This window comes from Rhagoletis pomonella, unplaced genomic scaffold, assembly GCF_013731165.1.
Source record: "Rhagoletis pomonella isolate Grant_MI unplaced genomic scaffold, Rhpom_1.0 Rhpom_scaffold_00002, whole genome shotgun sequence".
In the NCBI taxonomy this organism is placed as follows: Eukaryota; Metazoa; Arthropoda; class Insecta; order Diptera; family Tephritidae; genus Rhagoletis; species Rhagoletis pomonella.
In genome coordinates, this window is record NW_023458556.1 from 66,091,070 (window position 1) to 66,115,272 (window position 24,203).

Genomic DNA, 24,203 nt, shown 5'->3' on the forward strand with positions numbered 1-24,203 from the left:
GCGCAAAGTTTGAAACTTGGATTTAAACGGTTTTTGATAAAGAGTGAACTATATTTTTATAAGAGTAACTCAAATTACATAACAAAAAAAAACTTGTCAAAATTTGGTGCGACTAAATTTTTTTCGACCGCTGTATGTATGTAAATTTTATATGTACATTTTTTATTCTTTATTTGTTAACAAACTTAACAAAAGTTTGGTTTGGTTTATGAATACATAGATGAATTATACATATTTAAAAATAAAATAAACCGAAATACCAGATATGGCAGGAGATATCTATGGTTGAGGAATTTTACGAAATTTCTGGTAAAATCGGGGAATTCTCAAAAATGAGTTGGCTACAATGTTGTTGTACGTATTATTGGCCCTCGTCCTTGATTTCGTAGAGATATCTTCTGATATTCCTGGGTGCAGACTCCGCCTCAAGCATGTGCCTATTTGAGTGACCACGTGCTTAGCACTCTACTAGGAACTGCTTGCTGAGCATGATGTTGTACTTCTTTACTGGAAACATTTGGTAGCATGTAGCCTGCCCACTTGTTCTCGGCACACACAACCGTAATTTCCAATTAAATATAGAGTTGCAACCACGTCGTCAAATCGCTAGCCGGCAGCACTTGGGGCAAGGGCCGAGAAAAAGAGATTAGGCTGGCAACGTCTTCATATTCGTTTTTGCTTGCACTGTAATTACTTTCATATGTTTACTACTTTACTGTTTTTCGTCTTCGTCTTCGCTTCCACTCTGTCTGCAACCTTACGTAGTATTTTGCGTGAAAGCGAAATTCGATGTATAAACGGGAAGCTTTTTGCATTCCAAAAGTTTTGCGGGAATACTAAGATGTTTCTTACGTATTTTTCCCTACTGTTGTTTATTTTTTTCAGGAAGTTTATGGCCAAGCTCGAAAGAGGTAAACAAATTTTCGATAGTCACATTACGGCCTTTCAAAACGGTTATAAGATGAGGTACTACGCGTTGTACTCTATTTTTCTCGGTTTGGTTTCCCTGTAGTTTGCCCAAGTTCGGTTGCATGTTCCATACCTACCGATAATAATGCACCCGCTAGGCATTGACGGCAGCTCCACCCACTTATCCACAACTTGCGTATTTCGTAAAATTTTCATAGTTACAGAATTGTCTTAAACATTAAAGATTGAAATAATGGTCTTTCATAAGATGAACAGAGAAGGTCTTCAAGAATCATTTTTTTGAAATATAATGGTTAAACATATCATACCTATAATCTCCCACGAAAAGCAAACCCCAAATAAGCATGCAACAGGTCGGTGGTTTTGACCAAATAGATATTTGCTTTAAGCGTTCGTGTTCTTCCAAATTGTATTTTTAATTGGAGCAAGAATTAACAGTACAAATTTGTCCTTTATTGAATCCACATGAGCACCTGCATATCTTGTAACTCCTGGTCGTTGGCTCACGTTGCAACTCCATGCTCTTCCAGCTATATACGCACAAGTATACTTCTGGATGTGAACAATTCAAATAGAAAATAATTACGAATGCTTTACCTTCAATTAGGAGTGCTGTACCCTAAGACGTCCCATCTTTTGATATCAACAAATCAGCAGATTCCTCCTCCTTTGATATTTCATGACTGTCGCTTTCAGAAGACTCGGTGAGTGCAGCACTAAAATTATCTTCTTCAGGTTCATATTCTGTTCTTCGCTTCCTCTTTTTGGCTCTATAACCGCCTAAGCAATTTGGGCCGAGTTCAACCAAGCAGGCCAGTCGTTTCTCTTCTGTGTTTTCTGTATCACTTTCACTAAATAACTCACCACCATCACTTTGTTCATTGTTCTTGTTTAGAAAGTCTGTCAATTGTCAATTGGCATATATTTCTGTTGAAAACATATATTGCCTTGTGCTCTTTGTTCACAAAAACTTTACAAAACCGTAGTAGAAACGCAATATTTAAAAAAAAATTGGCTTAATAAATTTTACTTTAGCATTTCTTTATTTATTTTTTTTTGTGTAGTTTCGAAAGTCCTTGAGTCAGGAAAGCATCAATCACAACAATAATATGTTTCCTCTTTGTGTTGAGCGACGGTAGTGGACCGAAGTGGTCAATGCGGAGGATGTCGAACGGCAGTGGGGTCTTAGGGTTAATATACAGATTCCTTTCCCTTGCCTTAGGGGGCGTCGCCTTCGCTCTCATGTTTGGAAACCAGTAACCTAGTTTACTAACGGTCTTGTTAACAGATTGGTGGCCAATCTTTTCGAGTCTCAGTCGTATTTCGATGGACTCCATCTCACCGGGCACATATAGCACCGTCCTGCCATCCGACCTACATTCATAGACCAAGCCATCCATCAAGTCAAAGTCTTTAATAAATCCAGTCTCCAGACGGTTTCGTATGGAACTAATAGTATCAAAATAACTACTAGCGCGATGAGTGCTCTACTCTATGCGTCTTCATGGCCCATGGACGATACTTTCCTGTGTTCCATCTTTAAGTTATAATTTTCCAGCTCCAGAGCCCACCTAGCTATTCTAGGATTTATTTGCTTTCTATCGAGGGTCATTGCTAGAGAGTTAAAAGCATTAAGACACACGTCAATAAAGTCAAAGGTGGTCTGTTTCTTCAATAAGTTTTGCAAGGGCTTGGCTATTTGGGAAAATGATGGCAAGAAGAGCCGAAAATACGAAAAAAATCCGATGCAGGACTGCAACTGCTTTTGGTTAGTTAGTATTGGGAAGTTGCGATTACTTCTGTTGGAACCGTATGGTCGGATTCCCGCTTGACTCGCTTGATATCCCAAACAATCCACTTCTTCATACCCAAACTTTGATTTATCCAAATTCAGTTTCAATACTCGCCTTGACAGTCGCTGTAACACTAATTTTAATGAAGCCTTATGCTCCTCAAACCCATGTGTTGTATAATCTGGGGACCTGCACTGGATTGGGTAGCACATTGATGTTAAAGCATTGATGATTTCTTGCCTAGAGTTGGCCATTTCGCTAAGATCATTATAGATTCGCGATAATTGTGATTTTCGCTCCACACTTGAAGTTGTAAGTCTGTTTATTTTAATTTAATTCAAATAAATTTATAAGCTAAATAAAATATTAGAATATGCATGGACATAAGGCCTCTAATGTATTCGCTACCGGGGAAGGTGGAGTTATCGGGTGATAAGACTCCCCTTTGTTGGCAGGTTTCCATGGTTTTATCAGTGGGACCACACTCCCTGACTTCTACACATCGGGAAGAATGAGGTTATTCTCATGACATGGTGAGGTAGCCTACTCCGACTGGACCCCATTTTTGAGCATCAGCATGCAATATCCGCTGCGGACGATTAGTTTGCACGCTTTTGCCTTCCGATGGCCACCTGGACATCACCGCTGGTGAAAACAAGAGGCACTCTTGGTTTTGGCAGTGTACTTCTGATCAGTCCCCGCTTGGCTCTGTCCAACGTAGGATGCCACGTGAATTGCCGGCTAAAATAGCTCGCACATCGCTCCGGTTGCGAAGAAGCGCGGTGGTTGAATGAAACTCTATATCGTTGCGTAAGAATTCGAATTCATATGATGTGATGTTGTTTCATCAGCTGTGAGTAGAGTTCAATCGTCAAAATTTTGTAGTTCGTTTGTGAGTGAGGGAAAACGTGAGAGAGTTTGTATTTTCCGTCGCCCTTATTCCTTTGGGGAAGAATAGCTGAAACTTGACAATGGCCCGCTAAAAGAAAAACCAAAATACAAGTAATTGTTGTATTTATTGAATCGATAGTACCTTATATAAATTCGCCTTGGGTTGGACAGTTATCTTACGGTTGACCAAAGCTTGCTGACACCAGAGCTGAAATTGCAAGTATTCAGGTGCTCCTACCACTTTTTCCGATTGTGTTGGTTTACCAGTTGCCGAATTCCCGCATTTTAATCCCCGATACGGGGATTCCCAGGATCTACCAGGCGATCGCACTCGTTCTCTAAAACAGCCGCTTTGGCAGGGAATTTTGGGCAGGTTTCCGCGATGTATCCAACAGGAATGAAACGGGCTGTATCAGCATTGACAAACTTGCGGAATTTGCACTGTGTGTTGCGTGATTAATGCCAAACTTCCACCATTATTTCGCTCCCGATCGCATTGCTGTGCAGCTTCTGCTCTTGGATCGCAGCTATCAATATTCCATTCCGGCTCATGAAGACGGTTATCACCTTGATTTCGCTTTGGATTCCATTAAAGTATCTTCTTATGCCTTGGGAGACTGATCGCGATTCGGGGTGTAAGTATGTATGTGTAGTCGTGCCTACCGTGCATAAAATGGAATTAGAGAAAGTTAAACTCGTTTTTCGGAAATGGATTCCTTGACGCGATACACGGTGCGTCTGACTCGTGAGTCATTTGTGTACGTGTTGACTCGCCTTTCGACCACACACAGTTGAGTCATTCAGAGTCATGTCGGTGTAACTAACACATATTTATTTTCTCAAACACATCCAAACCGACTCACGAGTTAGACGCATGGTGTATGTCGCCTATAAAAGTTTTAAAACATTCTCGCCTACTAGTTTCAGGTCAAAAAAGGGTCATTTTAAGGGGGAAGGTAATTTTTTAGCTTATAGCTAAATTGACAAAATATAGTACACTTCAAATATATATAGTATTTTATTTAAAAGAATAAGTAAAAACGACTTTTAAGTGATTGAAAAAGTACTTCCTGTGAATGCCGAAGTTGTTGGAATAGAGCGTAGAAATGAAATAATTTTAAGTTAATTTGTTAATTCTTTGTCAGTGTTTTTAAAAATATGTTACCTTTTTTTATTATAAACTCACAATGACCTTTTACTTTAAAAATATATGATTTAATATATTTATTTCAGTATAAAGGTCATCCATTTTAATACACATTTTCTTCGTGCAAATTACTAAAATATATTTATATTTATAATTGAAGAAATATAGTATTTTTGCGTTTTAAATTTACTAAACGTTGTGGAAAGACACAACCTTCCGCTTACGATTATCATTTATGACCGTTGTTAATCTAATCATTTCTAGCCAAATGTTTTGTTCACATACAACCATATGTATGTACATATTTTATTCAAGCTAAAAATTAAATTAAATTTATTTTAACCAACAGATGGACGTGTATTGGAACGACGCCCTTGGAGCGTGTCTCGAGTTTTAGAGATCTTCACAGGCCTGTGGTTCGTGATGATTACTTTGTAAGGAATTTAATATTAATTACTATGTTCAAATCTTCGTCTGGAAAATTATTGATTCTTCTGATTTTTTAAATAGTTTCAGAGGACTTTTGGCGCCTTTCATGAAGGACAACAATAGGAGCAGTGGAGGCAATAGCCGAGGGAGCGGTTGGGGTGGCGGAAGCGGTGGGGGTGGAGGCGGAGGCGGAGGCGGTGGTGGCGGTGGCGGTGGCGGAGGTGGTAGTGGAGGTGGCGGTGGTGGATTCGGCCCAAATCGTCGCATTGGTCGCATCAATAACACTTCAATGGATATGCCTTGTGGAAGCTGCTGTGGATGAACAAGTTTTGGTATAACGTTTTAAATACTGCCAACCATTAACCAGTACTGAAACATCTAATATGAAATTTTATAGATATGTTCTTTTTTACAATTAACATATGTTTACAATTACTTCTATAAAAATAATAATTTACAGCCGGTTTCACCAACAATTTAAATAGAAAATGAAATAGAAATTTTCTGTAAATTTCCACATAAAAATCAAAAAATTAAAAACATTTTTCACTTAAATTGCTTTCGTGAAATTGGCGGTTAGTGTAGTTTTTCTTAAAAAACATACCTAGCCCTAACCGCAAAAAAAATGTAAACGTAAGGGCTCGATACATTTCGATTTTATGTACATGCATACATGTTAACTAGCGTAAACAAAATTTAATAAATCACAGCTCGAAAGAGCTGCATAAAAATGTTTATATCTGTACACATATCTACGGCTTATATTCAATATGATCTACTGATACATTTCTAAATATTCCCAAAGCTTGTAAAAAATGAAATGTGAAGGTTAGATCTAACTATGTAAATTTGCATCGCGGGTGAATTCAAAAACTAAACTCGGAGTGGCCAAAATGAAACTAAAATATTTTTTTTCTATTATTTTTTATTTCTATTTATTAAAATAATGTGATTACACACTTGCAGGTTTTAAAAAATAGAGCTCTTTAATCCATCAAAATTGTAGCTTGCGGAGTTATATATTTTTAAAAGCACTTCGAGCCCTAGCGTTATTTACATTATCTTCACCATAAAATCATCAAATGTTCGGCTCACTCATGACTTTGTACGTGGAGTATTTGCAGAATAAGTATTTTATTTGTGTTGATGGCGTCATTTTTATTTTGATCTCTCGGAGTTTTAAAATGAGGCGAAAACCACTCGATGGCTTCCAGTCATTGACGAGCGAAGTATCCACCCAGTTTCTGATGGTTGCACCATGGCCGAAAGTGGGTGTGCTAAAATTGGGAAAATGGCCAGATGTCTCATTACCAGGTATTCCTGAGTGACCTGGCACCCAGAGTAAAGCAAGCTTGTTATGTTTACCACCATAATTTAGTCGACACATGCATTGCCCAACTAGTTTGGATGTAGTTAGAGGGCTGGTCAATGCCTTAAGTGCAGCTTGGTTGTCACTGCAGATACGTAAACTACTTCCCCTCAACCTATGGTCCTTCTCCTAGTCCATGACTTTGACGATTTGCAATTACCTCAGCCTGGAAGACCGAAACATATTCCCCAAAGGAAAAAATAAAGCTTATCCCCATTAATTTCGAAAAATACCCAAGATCATGACCCAGAGTCAGTTTTGGAGCCATCATCGACAATGTGCGAGTGCGGGCTCAGATCTCTTCAACAAAGGTAATGGTGGCGTACTATCCGCCAGCAATTTCCGTCGCGCCCCACTCAGTGTTATACCAACATCCGGTTCTTTTTAGTATGCAGGTGGCCTTTAAGGCCTTCCTACGTGTGAAAACACAAAGTGACGGTAAGTGCAGCAGTGGGTCAAGAGCACTATACACCACTCAAAAAAATTAGAGGTAAATAAAGAGACTATCAAGCAAACATTTTTGTTCTTTACTATCGAAACCAGAAAAATGTTCGTGGACCTCCACATGCAACGCGTGGACCCCCATATTTTTTCCACGCCAACGTAGACCCCCGTCGAGTCTCCCGTGGACCCCAGGGGGTCCACCTTGACAACTTTGGGAATCACTGGACTAAAGGCTCTGTTATGCATACTTGGCATTGCTTGACAGTTGTCAAATAAGGAATCTGTTAAATGAGCTTCGTGTGTAAACGGTTACCCAACGCACAGCATTACATACGTAGAAGTCTGTTGGTTTTTGATTTCTACATAAAAATGTTATAGCCGTGCATGCACTGCCAAGCATGATAAAAATATAGTAAGGTAGAACCGCTGAGAGTCCCTTTTAAAATTCTTGACGTTTCCAAATAATTTAATTTTTAACTTTACTCACAAACTCACACACACATTTTCATTTTCAATCTCAAGCAACAACATTTCGAACAATTTCATTTTTTTATTTTCACTTTTATATGATTTTAAAATGTTGGCAAACTTCAAAAAAAAATCATGGCCGACGGTTCTACCTTGCTATATTTTTATCATGCTGCCAAGTATGCATAACAGAGCCTTAAGTCTTGTAACTTCTGACTGAAGAAAGTAACAGTTGCTCCCTCATTTCTGCTGTCATTTTCAAGTTAAGAAACGCTCTTCGGACTAAATCTGACTATTTCTTGGAGATAAGGAAAGCAACTAATAAGAGTGTTCGCCGATTCAAAAACGCCCTGTCTCAGCACATTTTCAATTCGAGGATTCCCTTAAACTCGTAGTCTTAAACTGTGTAAAACTCCTAAGTTTACGGGGCTGTTACGGGAACGTCCCGCTTTTGTAAATACGTAAAGTAACTGGTTGACAGGTTGAGAAGGGTTTTGTGAATACATTTTAGTCTCGTAGTAATTTTCATAACGGCCCGCCGCACAGAAGAGTATTTGTATAGTAAAACCGATCAAAATTATTTTGAGTGTATTTCTACTCAGTAATTAAATAAAACATGAAACTTAATCATAATTAAGGATTTATAGCATACAAATTTCTAATTATACTTATCTTAGGATCATTTTTGTGAAATATTTAGTTATGTTCAGTTACCATAAGTCCACAAAAATTTTTTTCCGAAAAAGACAAGAATAAAATTCGTTTTACTAGAACATATTCAGGTCGACGAGTTCGGATATGCACTTCGCCCTTTTAGACCGGCTCTTTATTGGGAATGACTGCGAATTGTGCAAAAATTTTCGTTACTAAAGTTTTTAATGCTTTTTCAATTTCAATTAAATAAATAACAAATATAAAAAAAATCGTTAAATTGCCCTAAGGACACAATCGCTCTCCCCGAAGCCGATTAGAGAGCATTATTGTTCAGTTTCATAGTCCTTCAAAGGATCTCCCGAGGACTTTAAAATTAAAGGGTATGCAACTCAGTAAATTTGGGTACCGAATGCGAATGCGAATGTTAGGAATTACATTATACAACCTATAATCAACTTAAGTTAGCGTTTTAATTACTTGAATTTTTTTAAATTATTAGAACATTAAACGAGTGCTCAACCTATACAGTGTTTCAATCTAGTAGTCAAAGTGCAAAAGGGGCATATTATATTTCAAAGAAAGTAATTTTCCTGCCTTTTCTCCCATGAGACGATTTCTTAGAGGCTAGTATACAGAACAAGCGCTCAAATATTTGCGGACGAAATATGTCAATTTGTCGTATTTTAGTTTAGTTTTTCACCAATCGAGAGGATTTTCACCGCGATAAGCTCGTTTTTCTGTAACATAGACCTTCAATTGAGCTTAAATTTCAAATTTTTTAATGTCTCCAGATTCTACATCCGAGTCTTCGCTGTCACTGGAAGAATTCAAAATTATTTCTAGGTTGCTAATAGGACTTTTAGCAGTACTTGTAAAAGGCCCATCAATTTGCTTGATATACATATACTTAACCGTTTAGCGCCTGAAGCTAAAATCTGGTGTATTAAAGAGCTGCAAGAATCAACTGATGAACTAACTCGAGTCTAGCGTCGCTGTTAAGTTGAAACTAGTTGAATGCATATACTAAGAAAATATGCGTCTTTCACTAGCGTTTACCCGCTCATCACGTAAACAAACGAAACTCACCCTCACACCACCAACCACTACTTAACGATCGTTTCAAATGAAGAGCGGCGCTGGACTCGAGTTATGGGCTGAATGAAATGATTCAATAATCAAAGGTTTTGTAAGAAAAACTTTTTCTCGCTCTAACTTTATCAATGACACTCCCACGCTACTCCTAAAAACAAAAACAGTGATACTTCTTTTATTCTATCTATTATTATATTATTTATTTTTAATAAAAATCGGGGGTTATATTCGATGCAAATAAGCTTGTTTAAATTAAATAATTAAATCAAATTCGTTTTTGTTTTAAAATACCACCATTCACTATTATCAACACCTTTTTATGGAATTTAGCTCCCATTTTAGGAAGTGTAATTGAATCCTTCTCCTTTTTCTCCTGCTTCCATAAACCATCCCTGTGGGTGGGAGTGTCAAATTTTTGAAAAAAGCTACTAACAAAACCTTTAATAACACAGGTCCACAAAAAAAATCCATGAAAGGTTCCTTTGACCAAACCTAGTCTATGCCATGTTTTTGGGGTCGCTGAACACGAATCTGAAGTCCGTTTTGCTCCATCACGTCTAGATTTTTTCCGAACCTCAAAAAACATCTCGGATTTTACGTGACAGAGAAAGTCCGAGGTGTTTTTCTCAGGTTCGAAAAAAATCTAGACGTGATACATACTAGGTTTGGTCAAAGGAACCTTTCATCGATTTTTTTTGTGGACCTGTGTTAATTAACACTTCATCATTTCACGGAACCCTGGTGACTTTTCTACGGAACCCTTCGATTCCGCGGACCTACTTTAGGAAGCTTTGTCCTAGACCGCCCACTCTAAAATGGAAGGAAATATTCGTTTTATTGAAAAACGCAAAAATTTTACCTACCAAATCAATGATGTTCTGCCTTTTAGCGGTATTACCGACTTCCGGTTTCGACCGAAAGTCCATTTTTTTTTTAATTATATATACACTGCTATACAAAGTATTGTCACAGCAAATTTTTCACAATATATGCAACAATTTTCGTTCTTATATTTTTCCGCTCATTTCGTATAAAAATAAGGTTCGTTCTACAACGAAAAACATAATAATATAATTTCTAAACTTTGTGAAAAACTCGCAAATTTTCAAATTTTTAATCAGATTTTTTAGAACTTTTGAGTATGCAGATTTGTAGCCCAATCAATTTTATTATAATAAAGTGTAAGTTTTAAGTAGCTAGGAATTACCGTTGGTTTTTGGCAATTTTTTTTCACGCAGTCTCTTCCATAATTTTTTTTTTTTCGAAAATACTTTATATGGAAAAAATGCAAAACACCTTCAACAAAAAAATTCCGGCAGTGTACATGGTGGAGGGCAATAGGGTATAGTCGTTGTGCTGGGTATGCAGTTACTGTTGAACGGCTGTACTCAATCCCGACTCTTGCGTCCTCGTTCGCGCACTCTGGGTAACGTGAGCAGCCATGTGCGAGATGTGGTAACTAATCCGAGTTGAGCCTTGGGTCACGGCAGAAAGAGAGGGAGCTTTGGTGGGGCCACTCCGACTTATTCGGTTTAAGGGCTCACTGAAGTCTGCAGCGTCTGTTCACCAGTAGGTGCGGCTGCAAGTGGGTGTCTGTCTTGGAGCAAGCGGCCCGCTTTATAAACGTGTATTCGGTTATGAAACCACCCCCGTCCCAACAATGGGTTGTGCGCTGGGTTTGGGACCCGCCACGTAAAAACAGGCTCCAATGAAAAAGAGAAACAAAGCCTCGGATGAGAACCCCCCTTTTGATGACGACCACGGCAATCGATTAAAGGACTAGATTTGAGGGCATGCACCTGGAATGTCCGGACCCTTAATGGGGAAGGTGCCTCTGTCTGGCTGGTTGATGTCCTCGTAAGAGCGAAAGCTGACATCACCGCCATCCAAGAAATGCGTTGGACGGGGCAAGGCAAGCAATGTCTGGGGCCTTGCGACGTATACTACAGCTGCCATGTAAAGGAGCGCAAATTCGGTGTTGGATTTGTGGTGGGAGAGAGACTCCGTCGCCGAGTACTATCGTTCACCCCGGTGGACGAGTGTCTACCTATAATCCGCATCAAAGCGAAATTCTTCAACACCTCGCTCATCTGATCCCATGCCCCGACGGAAGAGAAGAATGAGGTATCCAAGGATCACTTCTATGAGCGATATCAAACTCGTGCTTGGCGACTTCAATGCCAGGGTGGGCAAGGAAGGAATCTTTGGAACCACCGTCGGAAAATTCAGCCTCTACGACGAAACGTCCGACAACGGACTGAGACTGATCGACTTCGCCGGGGCCCGAAACATGGTAGTATGCAGTACTCCAAGCATAAAAAGAGCCATCAAGCAATGTGGCTGTATCCAGATCGAAAAAATAAGAAATCAAATCGGTCATGTTGTGATAGATGGAAGGCATGCTTCCAACGTTTTGGACGTACGTACGCTCCGAGGGCCAAACATCGACTTGGACCACTATCTTGTTGCAGCCAAGATACGCACCCGCCTTTGCGCAGAAAAAAATGTGCGCCCAAATATGCAAGGAAAGCCTTACGTCGAAAAGCTGCAATCACATCAGACAGCCAATGCATTCGTAACTCGACTCTCACTTCTGCTCTCAGATAGCCCTCTTCAACGAACCGACATGTGCGAGCAGTGGAACCACATTTTCCGCTCATTAATTACCGCCGCAGAAGAAGTAATCGGATTTCAGCGAGCCCGAAAGAACAACTGGTACGATGAGGAGTGTCAGGAAGAGCTTGAAATGCTGGCCGACAGGAAGAATGCCCTAAAATTTTACCAGAGAGTTAGGCGACTTACGGAAGGTTTCAAGACCAGGGCGTACTCCTGTAAGAACAACAATGGCAACCTAGTTTGCGATGTTCACAACGTACCTAAATTATGGAGGGAACATTTCTCCTCCCTATTGAATGGTAGCAGCTTGGAAAGTTGTGGAGAATGATGATGACGAAGTCGATGTTCCTCCGCCTGACTTTGAATAGGTACGAATAGCAATAACGCGGATGAAAAGCAACAAAGCTGCTGGAGCTGACAGCCTGCCAGCTGAGGCGGCGAGGAGTTGAGAAGGTGTATGCATCAAAATATGCGACCCCGCTATTCACGCCAACTACCGCGGGATCAGCCTTCTAAGCGTAGGTTATAAGGTCTTATCAAGTGTATTGTGCGAAAGACTGAAGTCCACCGTCAACGAACTGATTGGACCTTATCAGTGTGGCTTCAGACCTGGCAAATCCAACATAGACCAGGTATTCACAATGCGTCAAATCTTGGGTAAGACCCGCGAGAGATCAGAACAATTTACTATAAGAACGTGCAATTTCAGGCGTGCGCCGATAACATCGACATCATCGATAACAAGAACCGCGAAGTCTTTTCTGCCTTTTTCAAGATAGATAAGGAGGCAAAGCGAATGGGTCTGGTGGTAAACGAGGACAAGACGAAATATCTCCTGTCATCAAACAAACAGTCAGCACATTCGCGCCTTGGTACCCACGTCACTGTTGACAGTTATTATTTCGAGAAAGTAGAGAATTTCGTTTACTTGGGAACCAGCATTAACACCGATAATAATGTCAGCATGGGAATCCAACGCAGAGTCACTCTTACCAACAAGTGCTTCTTTGGACTGAGTAGGCAATTCAGGAGTAAAGTCCTCTCTCGACGTACGAAAACCACACTCTATAAGTCACTCATCATGCCCGTGCTGGTAAATATATGGCTCAGAAGCGTGGACAATGACAACATCCGATGAGGCGGCTCTTGGAGTATTCGAGAGAAAGATTTTGCGGAAGATTTACGGGCCTTTACGCGTTGGCGACGGCGAGTACCGCAGACGATGGAACGATGAGCTGTATGAGCTTTACAACGATATGAACATAGTGCAGATAATTAAAATACAGCGGCGCCGCTGGCTTGGCCACGTCGTTCGAATGGACACCGACGCTCCAGCTGTGAAAGTAGTCAACTCGGAACCCGCTGATGGTAGCAAAGGAAGAGGCCCCCACTGCGATGGAAAGACCAGATGGAGAAAGACTGGCTTCACTTGGCATTTCCAATTGGCGTCAGTTGGCACCGAAAACAAACGACTGGCGTGCTTTGTTGAACTGGGCCAAAATCGCTTGGGCTGTTACAGTGCCAAATAAGAAGAAGACATACATATATGTTTTTACTACAGATTCGGAGTCTAAGGATAAAAATACGTATTTTTGTTCGGAACTTTTTTCTCGGTCTATTCTGCTTGTTACCGAACATTTTGTTAGCGGGAAATTTTGTTATCAATAAATGTCACCACTTCTTGTAAAAGCTATTCTAAGTAACTTGGTAACCTCTTAATATATTCAGTAATTCAAGTTTTGTATAAATTCTGGTGTTGCATATTTCACGGGTAATGCTTATGAGATGATAACAATATTTACCATGCGCACAATGCGAAAACGGGTTAAAAGTTCGCAGGAGCTATATTTACCGGTAACAAAATTTTTGTTACCAATGCAGGGCTCGAATCGTAACATCCGTTCACAGATCGAAAACCATACGAAAGAAAATTACATGATACGTTGGGCAGTATAAGCTGAATGGGAAAAAGAGTACGTTCACGTATGCCATAATCCGAAAAATGTGCTTTTACGTGACCAGTAATACGATATCGTATGTGACGATTCGAGCCCAAAATAGGCCTATAAATGGTCTTCGAACTTCAACTGAGATGAGTGAAAATGTTCTTATTGAAATACGAACAACTATGAATTCCCAAGTCGAGGATGCTCTATAGACGTATTACCGACTTCCGGTTTAGACCGGAAGTGAGTTAAACCGATCGGAAGTCCATTGTTTTAACCGGGAGTCCATTCCAAAAAAAAGTTTCCGGCTAAAGTTATGTATTTTTATGCGCAGAATCCGAATCTGTGGTTACAACATATACATATGTCTAATTTAAGAAAATTACTTTCCGGTCCCTGATTTGGTAGGTAAGATTTTTGCGTTTTTCAATTCATTTTATAGGGGGTGGACGGGTGGTCTAGGACACCCTGAATAATGTGCTGCACTTTTATAAGAAATAATAAACACTACATGAATGAACAAAAGACAAATTGTCAAAACTCGACAAAATGTCACTTAACTTTTTCAGCTGACCAACAACAACCACAAGCGTACGTTAGACCTTACGAACGTGAATCGAAGACGAAGCGCTTCAGCTGTTTCGAGAAAACCGCATAAGTCTGGCGCAATTACGGGAGAGATACTGTAGCTGGGTAAATATAAGAATGATAGAATACAAGATTGCACCCATTAGAGAGGATTTTTGAGAACAATTTTTGTGTGACGTCACACTGGTGCACTTGAGCGAGAAATATCAAAACGCGAACATGAATACAAGAAGAAATTTTGCAAGAAAAACGTAAACAAGTTGCACAAGTGTGACGTCATACAAACAGCGATTCTATCAAATTTACCGAGAGCGGAATAGCGGTACGAGATGGGCCACATTTGTTCTCTACATCGTGTGGTATTTAAATGGCTATTCACTGCAGTGATGCTCAAAATAGCGTCGGCGATTTTATATGGACGCGTACAGAGTAAAGCTCTCTATGAGCATTACTGATTTGCATACGTATGTGCATTAGGGTGGTCCAATAACAGTAAAGTCGGAATTGTAATGCTCTCACCCCCTAGGATTGTTCTATATCGAAAAAAGTATAACCCTATTTTTTTATCACAAAATATCAAGAGGTCGCTCAAAGCGCTGCAAAAATCGTTAGTATTAAAAAATGGTTAAATAAATAATTGGGTACTATTATTGAAGCGAACAAGAGTTTTCCGATCGAAAAATATTTATTTTCAAGTATTCTATACCATTTCTACGAAAAGTTGCTTTTTTCCCATTTAAAAATACATAGAAAACTTTGAGTGCTATATATATTTTGATTTTAAAATAAAAAATAGGGGTATACTTTTTTCGGTATAGAACAATCCTAGGGGTGAGAGCATAAAAATTCCGACTTTATTTTTTCACATGCCTTACATATCTCTGGATTGTGAACGCATATCACAGAACACTTGCGTCTAAAAGCCTGATTATGGCAACTTAACGGAACTTAGAACTTTGAAAATCAAAATGAATTTCGACGTGGCATTAAGTTACGTTAAGTTTCGGCTGTTCAATTATAAGCAACATCCATTGAAGAAAATTTTTAAGTGAGAGTCTGTAAGTTACGTTAAGTTGCCATAATCAGATCATAAACGTCAATTTTCTTGCGCTTAACATTATGGCACAATTAGAATATGGTCATATAAAATTTCTTCAACTTTATTTTGGATAATATATTATATGTATGTATGTAGGTATAAATTGGGTAAAACTTACAATGAGATGGGCATAAAATCACATAATGTATGTAAATATCTAACAAGTAATTCCTTTTAAAAATACAGAAATACGCATAAGCGGGCATATACTTCTTCTACTAGTCAGTCAAGGTTAAAATCACTCGCGCGGTGAGGCGTTGAAACTTAACTTTCTTTCACATAATTTCTTTATGTGCACCTGATTCGTTAGTTCGGCTTGCCGAAGTATGCGCCGTATATCTCCAATACGTTCATACTTATTCGCTAAAAGATAAGCGGATTTCAACTGTCCAATGAATATGTGACAAGATATGCGCAATTCCACACTGTGAATTTTTTTAGCGAGATTATCAAGTGCAGTTTTTACTTCTGCCTCGTTGCTATTGGATGCCGAATTGATGGCAGCCGAGAGAATTTCATCAATGTCGCGAGTTTTGATGCCATTGTTGCTAGTTATGCAGCTTATGAGCTTCTCCACTTCGCCAATGCGCTGATTGCAGGCAAGAAATTTGGCAGCTGCTGCAAAAACTTTTACGTCGGGCAATTTGTAATAATGAATAATCCTGTCAAAGTAATATTGAGTTAAAAGCGATGCACTAAACGTTAAGCACCACCACTCACCTATACGTCAAACCAAATCCCTCGTCGATATTTTTGCCACATAATAAAATTAGAATGCAAATTTGTATTCGATCTGGAAGTGCATCAAATAGTGTTGGCAGCTTGAACTTGCCTGTGCTATCAACGCGAATCTGAAATAGTGATATTTAGCTTTAGGAATTCAAATACATTCACCTTCTACTTGATTACCTGTTTCAATGTTTTCAAAGTAATGGGTTCGTCTGCTACGCTCATCTCTATCTCACAATGTGCCAGAAATTTTGTCACTTCTAATTGCATTGATATCGTATTAATGTGACTGTTCAGTGCACGCGCATCCATTTCCATTAAAAAGTTTGAATGCATAGACGGCGTGTTCGCCCTAGACGCCACACTTGAGCGTCGACTGCCGATGGAACTGTTTCTTTTGCGCTGCAAGGGCTCCAGACTCACTTTATCCCACTCGGTTAACTCCAGCTGAGATTGTAAATGTTGTTGCGCATTATGCAAATGCATTGCATTCGCCTGCAGCTGCTGGAAGTTGTCACAGTTCGCGGAATAGAATCTCACACAAGTCATGGCGGCACGTACCGGATCTTGCAACAACAACTGCAGCTGGTAAAGTGAGTTGAGAAGATTCTGCGTTTCCAGATAGTGACATGTCTGCAACAATGTAGCACGCCAAAACGATAAACTTGCGTCCAACTTTTGCATATGCTCCATCAATGCGGATACCTCACCGTAACGAAGCGATACGAGAAAAATGTTTTGAATGAACAATTCTGATTCAAGATTTTGTTGCAGATAGTATTTTAGTGCAGCGTTGAGTTCATGGTGTCGCATTAGGAATTGCATCACATCGGTGTGCGATCCGTAAGTTAACACGTAGTGAAGACATTCTTCAAAGCCGCGTGTATGCTGCAAGTACTGACGTGACCTGTTGTCCAAATTCGCGTGCATACCACTAAGATTGCTGTGCACATCAGCATACTGGCCCTTGGCGATGTGTTTCAGATTGGCCAGTGTGGTGAGTATACCCAGCGCGGGCTCATGTATGCGTATCGGGCAGGGATCTTTGCGACGCGACAACAATGATGCAAGTGACGTATTCGAGCTTCGAATGAGTGAAGCACGCTTCAGTGTTTCCGGTTGTGGTTTAAGGCATGGCGTGTTCTCTATGGTCTTCACTATTTCCTGTAGTAGCGGCGGACCGCGTTGTGGTCGCTTAGATACTTGAAAATCATGATTCTGGCACCATTCCAAGGGATTATCGTTGTTATCCGTTTCAGTGGATGCAGACATAATGTATTTGCAGATTTTCTCATTCATATATTCGCCACTCAACTTCGTCATGCAATGGGAAAATTTCTCGCGAGCTAAAAACATAGTGTATTAAAATAAATGTTATATGAATAATATTTTTTTAAGGGCACAAGATAATAAGGACACGTAACTAAAAAGCAGATGTGTTAATCGGCTGAAGAGACAATAGCCTGGGTATGAGTCACGTATGACGACAATCGTCTGGACGATATCGTGTTGAGATTGTTTTGCTTCATGAAAACCAAAAAATGTTTAATCGTTTGTGCGATATCGTCAACTCGATTCCAATTTTGCTTCACGTAACAGTAACAGCAACACAAATACATGAATAAGTGTTTTGACAACATCGTTTAGTCAGTATCGTTTGAACGACTATCGTTTCAAAGTTACGTGATTCATGCCCAGTTTTCTGATTGTGGAACACATTAGAAACAGTTCTGGAAATTTGAATATGCATATATTTTGTGTTTAATTAAATGCTACTTTTTCTTCTTATTGAGCGCTTTGACCGCCTGTAACCGCGGTTTTGGCCGAGTCCAACGAAGAGAAGCGACTCTTCTGTGCCAACTGACGTCAATTGGAACAGCCATGTGAGCAAGTCCTTTCCCTTTTGGTCTAAATGTTACTTCAAAAGTAATATTTTGAATATTACCTTAAACTCCAAAAACTCGGAAGAGGAAAATATATTTATGTATATTAATGTACTAAAAATCTTCGCCAATTGCCTCTTTCCCACCGCTATTCAATAAGGTCAGAAATCACATAGTCTAAGCGAGAGAGGGAGTTTCAGAACCATCCGCGAAGCTTTGTTCAATACTCCAGCCGCAGGGCTACACAAAGCACTAGCCAGAGGAACAGTGGAATCGGACCTATAGCGGGAACTATGAGACGGTACATTTTCCGAAGCAAAGAAGAAAGGGAAATTGCTCTGCTAAGAACGCACCAGGGTTGCGTGATTTAAAATATTTTTTGGTTTTTCATCCGCTTTTAATTAAGGAATCTATTTGGTTTGTGATTGGACTGTCGTTAAAATTAAAAATAAATTTTATTTGCGACTAGCAAATGCCTGGCTTGCTTCGCGACGGCTTATAAGAACTTTTGCATTGACCAATGCAAAAATATGTAGCTAGTTGGTAACCCGGGGTGTATCAATTTTGAGTAAATTAGCGTCCTTAAATTTCGAAATATTGCAGTTTCAAGCATTTCTGAAATTTACCGTTATATGAAAAGCGGCCGTAATTTTAGTCCGATTTCAATACTTTTCAACGTTTTGCTTTTATGTGGGAAGCACAATCAAAATACCGAGTTTGGTACAAATTGGTAACACGGTTACCGATATACATATATGTGATCATAAGTGGGCGGTGCCACGCCCATTTTCCCAAATTTTACCATAAACGTATTTTTTGGTAAAGAATTGTTGCAAGCATCAATTTTCAATAAATTAGCTTTATAATTTCCTCATTTATCGAAGATTTTGTATTTCTCTAAATTACCGTTATATGGGATGTGGTCGTGGTTATTGTCCGATTTTTTAAATTTTCGGCCATTTAGTATGCTGTACCAAGGCCAACAACTGTGCCAAGTTTGGAAGAAATTAGTGCAGCGGTTACCAAGATACACACATGTAACCATAAGTTTAAAGTTTCTAGTGCATCGCGAAGTTGCTTAAGATTTGATTATATACAGGTGAAACATAAAAAATCTTTACAAAATCACCATGCATCACTAATAGGGGGGAGAGGAGTAAAAATGTTTAGAATGAGTTGTTACGTGATTAATAGATTGCCAGCAGACGCGTTCAAGGTTTACAATTTACTCCCAAAATGAATGAAATAGTGAAACGCATTCTCCTCTCAACCGGGATGTACAAAGATGAAGCTTAATCTGCATTATTATCTCAAAAGTACAGCTTTCTGGTAGTGACAGTATTTTAATAAATAAGCGGTATGTATTTAAAAACGAAACGGAAGAATCTGTTTAGTGCTTCATTGTAATTTGTTGAAATGTTTATTTACATATACTTCGCGACGCAATAAAGTGTGTTTTTCTAATGCCGCTAGTAAGTTTTTAGGGCAAAGCAAACATTTATTTACTTTAACATTTACATATTATGTACATACATTGCATCGAAATAGCTTACCTGTATCGAAACAACCAGCTCGCAAACACGATAAGCCATGAGCAGCCATAACTCCGGCTGTGGGAAATCCACATTTAAGATGCACTTCGAATGCTAAATCCCACTTTTCGGCTTGCACCAACGAGTCGCCTAGTTTGCGCAGACTATGATTGTTCAGAGGACCTGGCGGTATTAGCGCCTCGCAACCATTTTGAACCACAGACATTATGATCGCCGAATGTTCGCGTATAGTTTCGATTTCAGGTGGGCCGCCACGCACCTACAAATGATAAAAACAAGTTTCAAATATTTGGCATAAATCACTCATTAAATGTTTACCTTAGCAGCCAATGCGAGACAGTTCATCATTTTTGCCACCAACTCGTAGTCTACCTCCGGATTCGGTACGAATAACTTTTCCAATTTGTGGCAGTGATACAGTAACAGGTCGACACACTTTTGCTGTCCCTGATGAAATGCGAGTATGGACAGACATAACGCCACGCTAGGCGCATGTTCGTAGCAAAACTCTTCGCGCAACAGCTTATCGTGCGTAATGTTGCCACATAGCTGCCACTTGTAAGCATCGTTTTCACGCACGCGTGGTCCCTTGCTAGACGCAGCGCCCTCGCCTTTCGTTTCGGCATCCATATCCTGTGCCCGCTTACGCTGTTCCTCTTCAGTTTTGTTGAAACAGTCGTTGCAAACGCGCACCTCCACGTCATCGTACAGTTCCGGTATGCACATGCGATGCGCCGAACAAGCAAAACATACAACACGCCCGCATCGCCGACAGTGATGGCGGCGCATAAGCATAGTAAAGGCAGCGCGATGACAGCACATGCAGTGGGTAGCATCATCATCGCGTACCCAATCGTCACGAGTCGGAGCCATCGGCGGCATTTGGAAAGCGCCGCACAGCGAATCTAGCGATTGTTGCATATCTGTGGTCTGTGAAATGCGCTCCGATGAGGAGGTTATGTCGGATACATGATAGTCCAGCGCCTTGGTGCCGTAGATTCGGAGCAGCAAATCAATGCACTCATTAGTGATTACATGATTCTTCTGGTACAGGTTGAAATTGAGTAAAATAAATGCAGAGTTCGTCGTGTGGCCGGTGTCTTTGCCCAAATGGAACTTTACTTTATGAGGTGCATTAGGACTGCGCGTGTGTATGTCATAAATGTGGCCGCGTTTGTCGAAGCAAAAGGAGCACACCTGCGCACCAGCGGAATCCACCTGCGAAAGCGCCCGCCTCACTGCCGCCAGCACTTTAGTTAGTGTCTCGAACTTGGTGTTCATCACCAATTGTTCAATAATCAGCAGTGGGTATTTGAATAGTTTCCAGAACGGAGCAAGTTCTCTGGGCGTTAGCTGTTCAAAAATCACTAAAGAAATTTTATAATTTCGATAGCTTTTATATTCGCTCGGATTGCAGCGTGACAAATAGTCAATAGCGTAACTCATTAGATAAACCGAGCGGAACTTGTCTTTGTTTGTGTCCAGAAATTTAACAACATCAGTAGCGGGAAATGTTTCGAGTATCTGCAGTAAGTATTGGTTCATTTCGCCCTCGCCAGCGCCGCTACTGCCGGCGACATCGTCGTGCGATTCCAGCAACGCGTAGAGCAGCACATCCAGAAAACGATGCTTTTGTGCAGCGAAGCGCTCAGTAAACTTGACCACGCAGCACCAATTGTAACACAATTTGTACAAATGTGATTGTAGTAACTTCTCAAATATCGCAGTTGGGGTTTTCATGCCGAAGTCGTACGCTTGTGGCCACGTCTCAAATTGCAGCACCTCAGACACTTTCGCATAAATGGTGATATCAGCCAATGTCTCCTCCAGTTGATGACGCAACGCGACTGGTATACGTGTCGCAGCTTGCTTGTTTTGCAGTGTGTTCTCGATCAATTCCTTGGCAAGCCTCGTTGTGGGAATCTTCGTGAAATTTGCTTGTATAAGTTTAGCGCGTAGACCAACGTCGTGTATGCGGCCAGCCCACTGAATATTTTTTGCGTCCTCGTCGATAAGTTTCAGTAGCAACTGATCGATACGCGTTTGCTGTAACTCCTTGGGCTGGTATCCAAATTCGAGAGTCAACAAGTCCAACTGGGTCAATTTTGATGCAACCTTCTCTACTACATTGCTGGGATCATAATCAGAGCGCAGGGCGGCCACGAATTTATTGCCACCAAATAACATCGCTATGCACTCAATTTCTTCCAACTCCAGCAGACACTCCAAGTGACGCATATCCAAATTAATTCCTGGTAATGACACACCAGCTGCATTAATAACACCCTGTAAGAGACGTGCGAGCAGACAGTTTTGATTTGCCACGTAATTGAGTATGTTTTCCGCCTTCTGGGTAGAGATTTTGCGCCATATAGCTTGCCCGCCGCCGCTGCCTTCACATTTACCGGCTATTTCGGGACAAACATTAAGCGCTATAACATGTACTAAATTCAAATTTAGTGCGGAGACATTTCCCTCGATCTCCAGTGGTGTCATATTACATTCAAATATCAACTCGCCAATAATATCACATACGTTGATCTTTAGGAGTGCGCTCGAATGATACTCCAGATTACGATCGCGCAATTGCACCAACTTCGCAAGCTGTTGCATGTAGCTAATGAAGCGCTGATAGTAATTACATTTCGACCGAAGATCATGAAAGAGTGCAACATGTGCTTTCAAGTCATCGTTGTGCCCAATTTCGCTGGGTGCTTTGTGAAAGACGGTGTTAAAGGCACGCTCCCGATGCAGCTCCACCATCAATTTGCGTGGTTTTAGTGAATAATGGTTATCGTATAACAACTGCGACAGCCGCTGTTGCTCTAAAGATTGTAAACACTCGCTGAGATTTTCCAACAATGCCAAAGCGCCTATGTCCTTATACAACTGCGACTTGGTGTTGGTGTTGTTGCCAGTGGTGACACTATCACCGCCACCCCTAAATGAGCCCGACATACTGCCAATGTTTAATTGTTGTTGCCGCCGTATGACCATCAACACATTCGAGGTGATTTCTCGATTGAAAGGCAAATTTAGCACCAAATCTGTGATGATGAATGCGTTTAGGTTGTGTGTTTCGAAATTGCGCAAAAAGGCATATTGTGGGTTGCTAATGTGTCGTTGGCATATCTGGTGCTGTTCTGCTGTGGGTTGAATGCGTTGCGCGAGCGCGAATGTGTCGATTACACTGATGATGCGCGATATGTCGAAACCTTTGCCGGCAATGTTACGTATCTGTTCAACAGTAGCTTGAGGCTGGTCCGAATCACCGCTGCGCTCGTCTTTCTGCAGGTAATTGTCGTAGATGGTGGCGAGTTTATGCTTTATCTGCTGCTGTTGCTCTACAAACATCAGTTCATGGTTAAGAGCGGTGTTTTGTAGGTGAAAAGTCTGAAATGAAGGAATGTGCCCGAAGAAATTTACTATTTGCCTGAAACAATATTTACACAAAATCGAGTAGGTTGATGTAATTTTTCTACAAATTTATTTTACAGATGAATGTTATCTTTACATTGCTTTTGGCTCTGTTCGGCAGATTAGCTATTGTGTACGCGTTCTGGCAAAAACCAGTCGAATTCAACTATCACTTTAAGGAAACATTCGCTATGACGGCCAATGAAAACACTAGTAATTTAGAAGATGGATAAACTTTACAATCTCATCATGAACATAACGTTGTACTCTCATACACATATACTTTATATGCACATATGTATTTAGTAATATATCAGATATTGTAAAATTATTATTGTTGTAATTGGGATATTCCCACCTGCCTGGTTATGAGGTTGTCTGGTTAAAAATTATTATTCTCTAGTGTTTTTTGTTGTAAACTGAGTAAAAAATGTATAACCACATAACCAGATAACTTGATAACCAGGCAGGCTGAATACCCCAAATAAATGAATAAATGTAAATTTTTTGTAAAGATCGGGTGGAGAAGGACTTGGCTTCACTTGGAATTTCCAATTGGCGTCAGTTGGCACAGAAGAGAAACGACTGGCGTGCTGTTTTGAATTCGGCCAAAATCACTAAGGCGGTTACAGCGACAATAAAGAAGACATTTTTTACAGGAAAACCTCAATATAACGAGATTGTGGGAAGTAAACAAACATTTTCGGATAGAATAATAATAATAGATTAGCGCTTGCACATATGATAGTGTTTGGCCGAGCTTCTCCTCCGATTTGTGGCGTGCGCCTTGATGTTGTCACACAACGCGGAGGGACCTACCGTTTTGACCAGGGCTTGAACCTAGGCCCTGCGGAGTGGTAGCGCGCGCGCACTGCTAACCACTACACCACAGCGTATAGAATAGTGAAAAAAATAAGAAAAATGTTTATAAGTTTCACACCTTTATGTATTTATTTATTGAATCTTTCTTTCGAAACTAACAATAAGTTTTCAAATCTTATAGGCGACATACCCAGTGCGTCTGACTCGCGAGTCATTTGTATACGTGTTGACTCCCCTTCGACTATCCCCAGTTGAATCATTCAGAGTCATGCCAGGAGTCATGTCGGTGTAACTAACACATACTTATTTTCACAAACTCATCCAAACCGACTC

General features: G+C 40.3%; 2 protein-coding genes across 2 annotated transcripts in view; one reads left to right on the forward strand and one right to left on the reverse strand.

Annotated features, from left to right (window-relative positions):
• LOC118733990 (glycine-rich selenoprotein-like) overlaps positions 1 to 5,656 on the forward strand; it is a 7,079-nt gene extending 1,423 nt beyond the window's left edge. Inside the window, exons 2-3 of the mRNA XM_036463656.1 lie at positions 5,111 to 5,195; positions 5,272 to 5,656. Of these exons, the coding sequence (XP_036319549.1) occupies positions 5,111 to 5,195; positions 5,272 to 5,512 (326 nt within the window). The 3' untranslated portion in view covers positions 5,513 to 5,656. The remainder of the gene's footprint in view (positions 1 to 5,110; positions 5,196 to 5,271) is intronic.
• Positions 5,657 to 15,488: 9,832 nt separating this feature from the next.
• On the reverse strand, positions 15,489 to 23,026 carry LOC118733991 (zinc finger FYVE domain-containing protein 26 homolog; the record flags this gene model as incomplete). Its single annotated transcript, XM_036463658.1, is given in 5 exon segments — positions 15,489 to 16,128; positions 16,187 to 16,317; positions 16,376 to 17,541; positions 19,632 to 19,890; positions 19,950 to 23,026. Coding segments are annotated over 5 exon segments (5,057 nt in total), but the record flags the coding sequence as incomplete, so codon positions are not given.
• Positions 23,027 to 24,203: the final 1,177 nt, after the last annotated feature.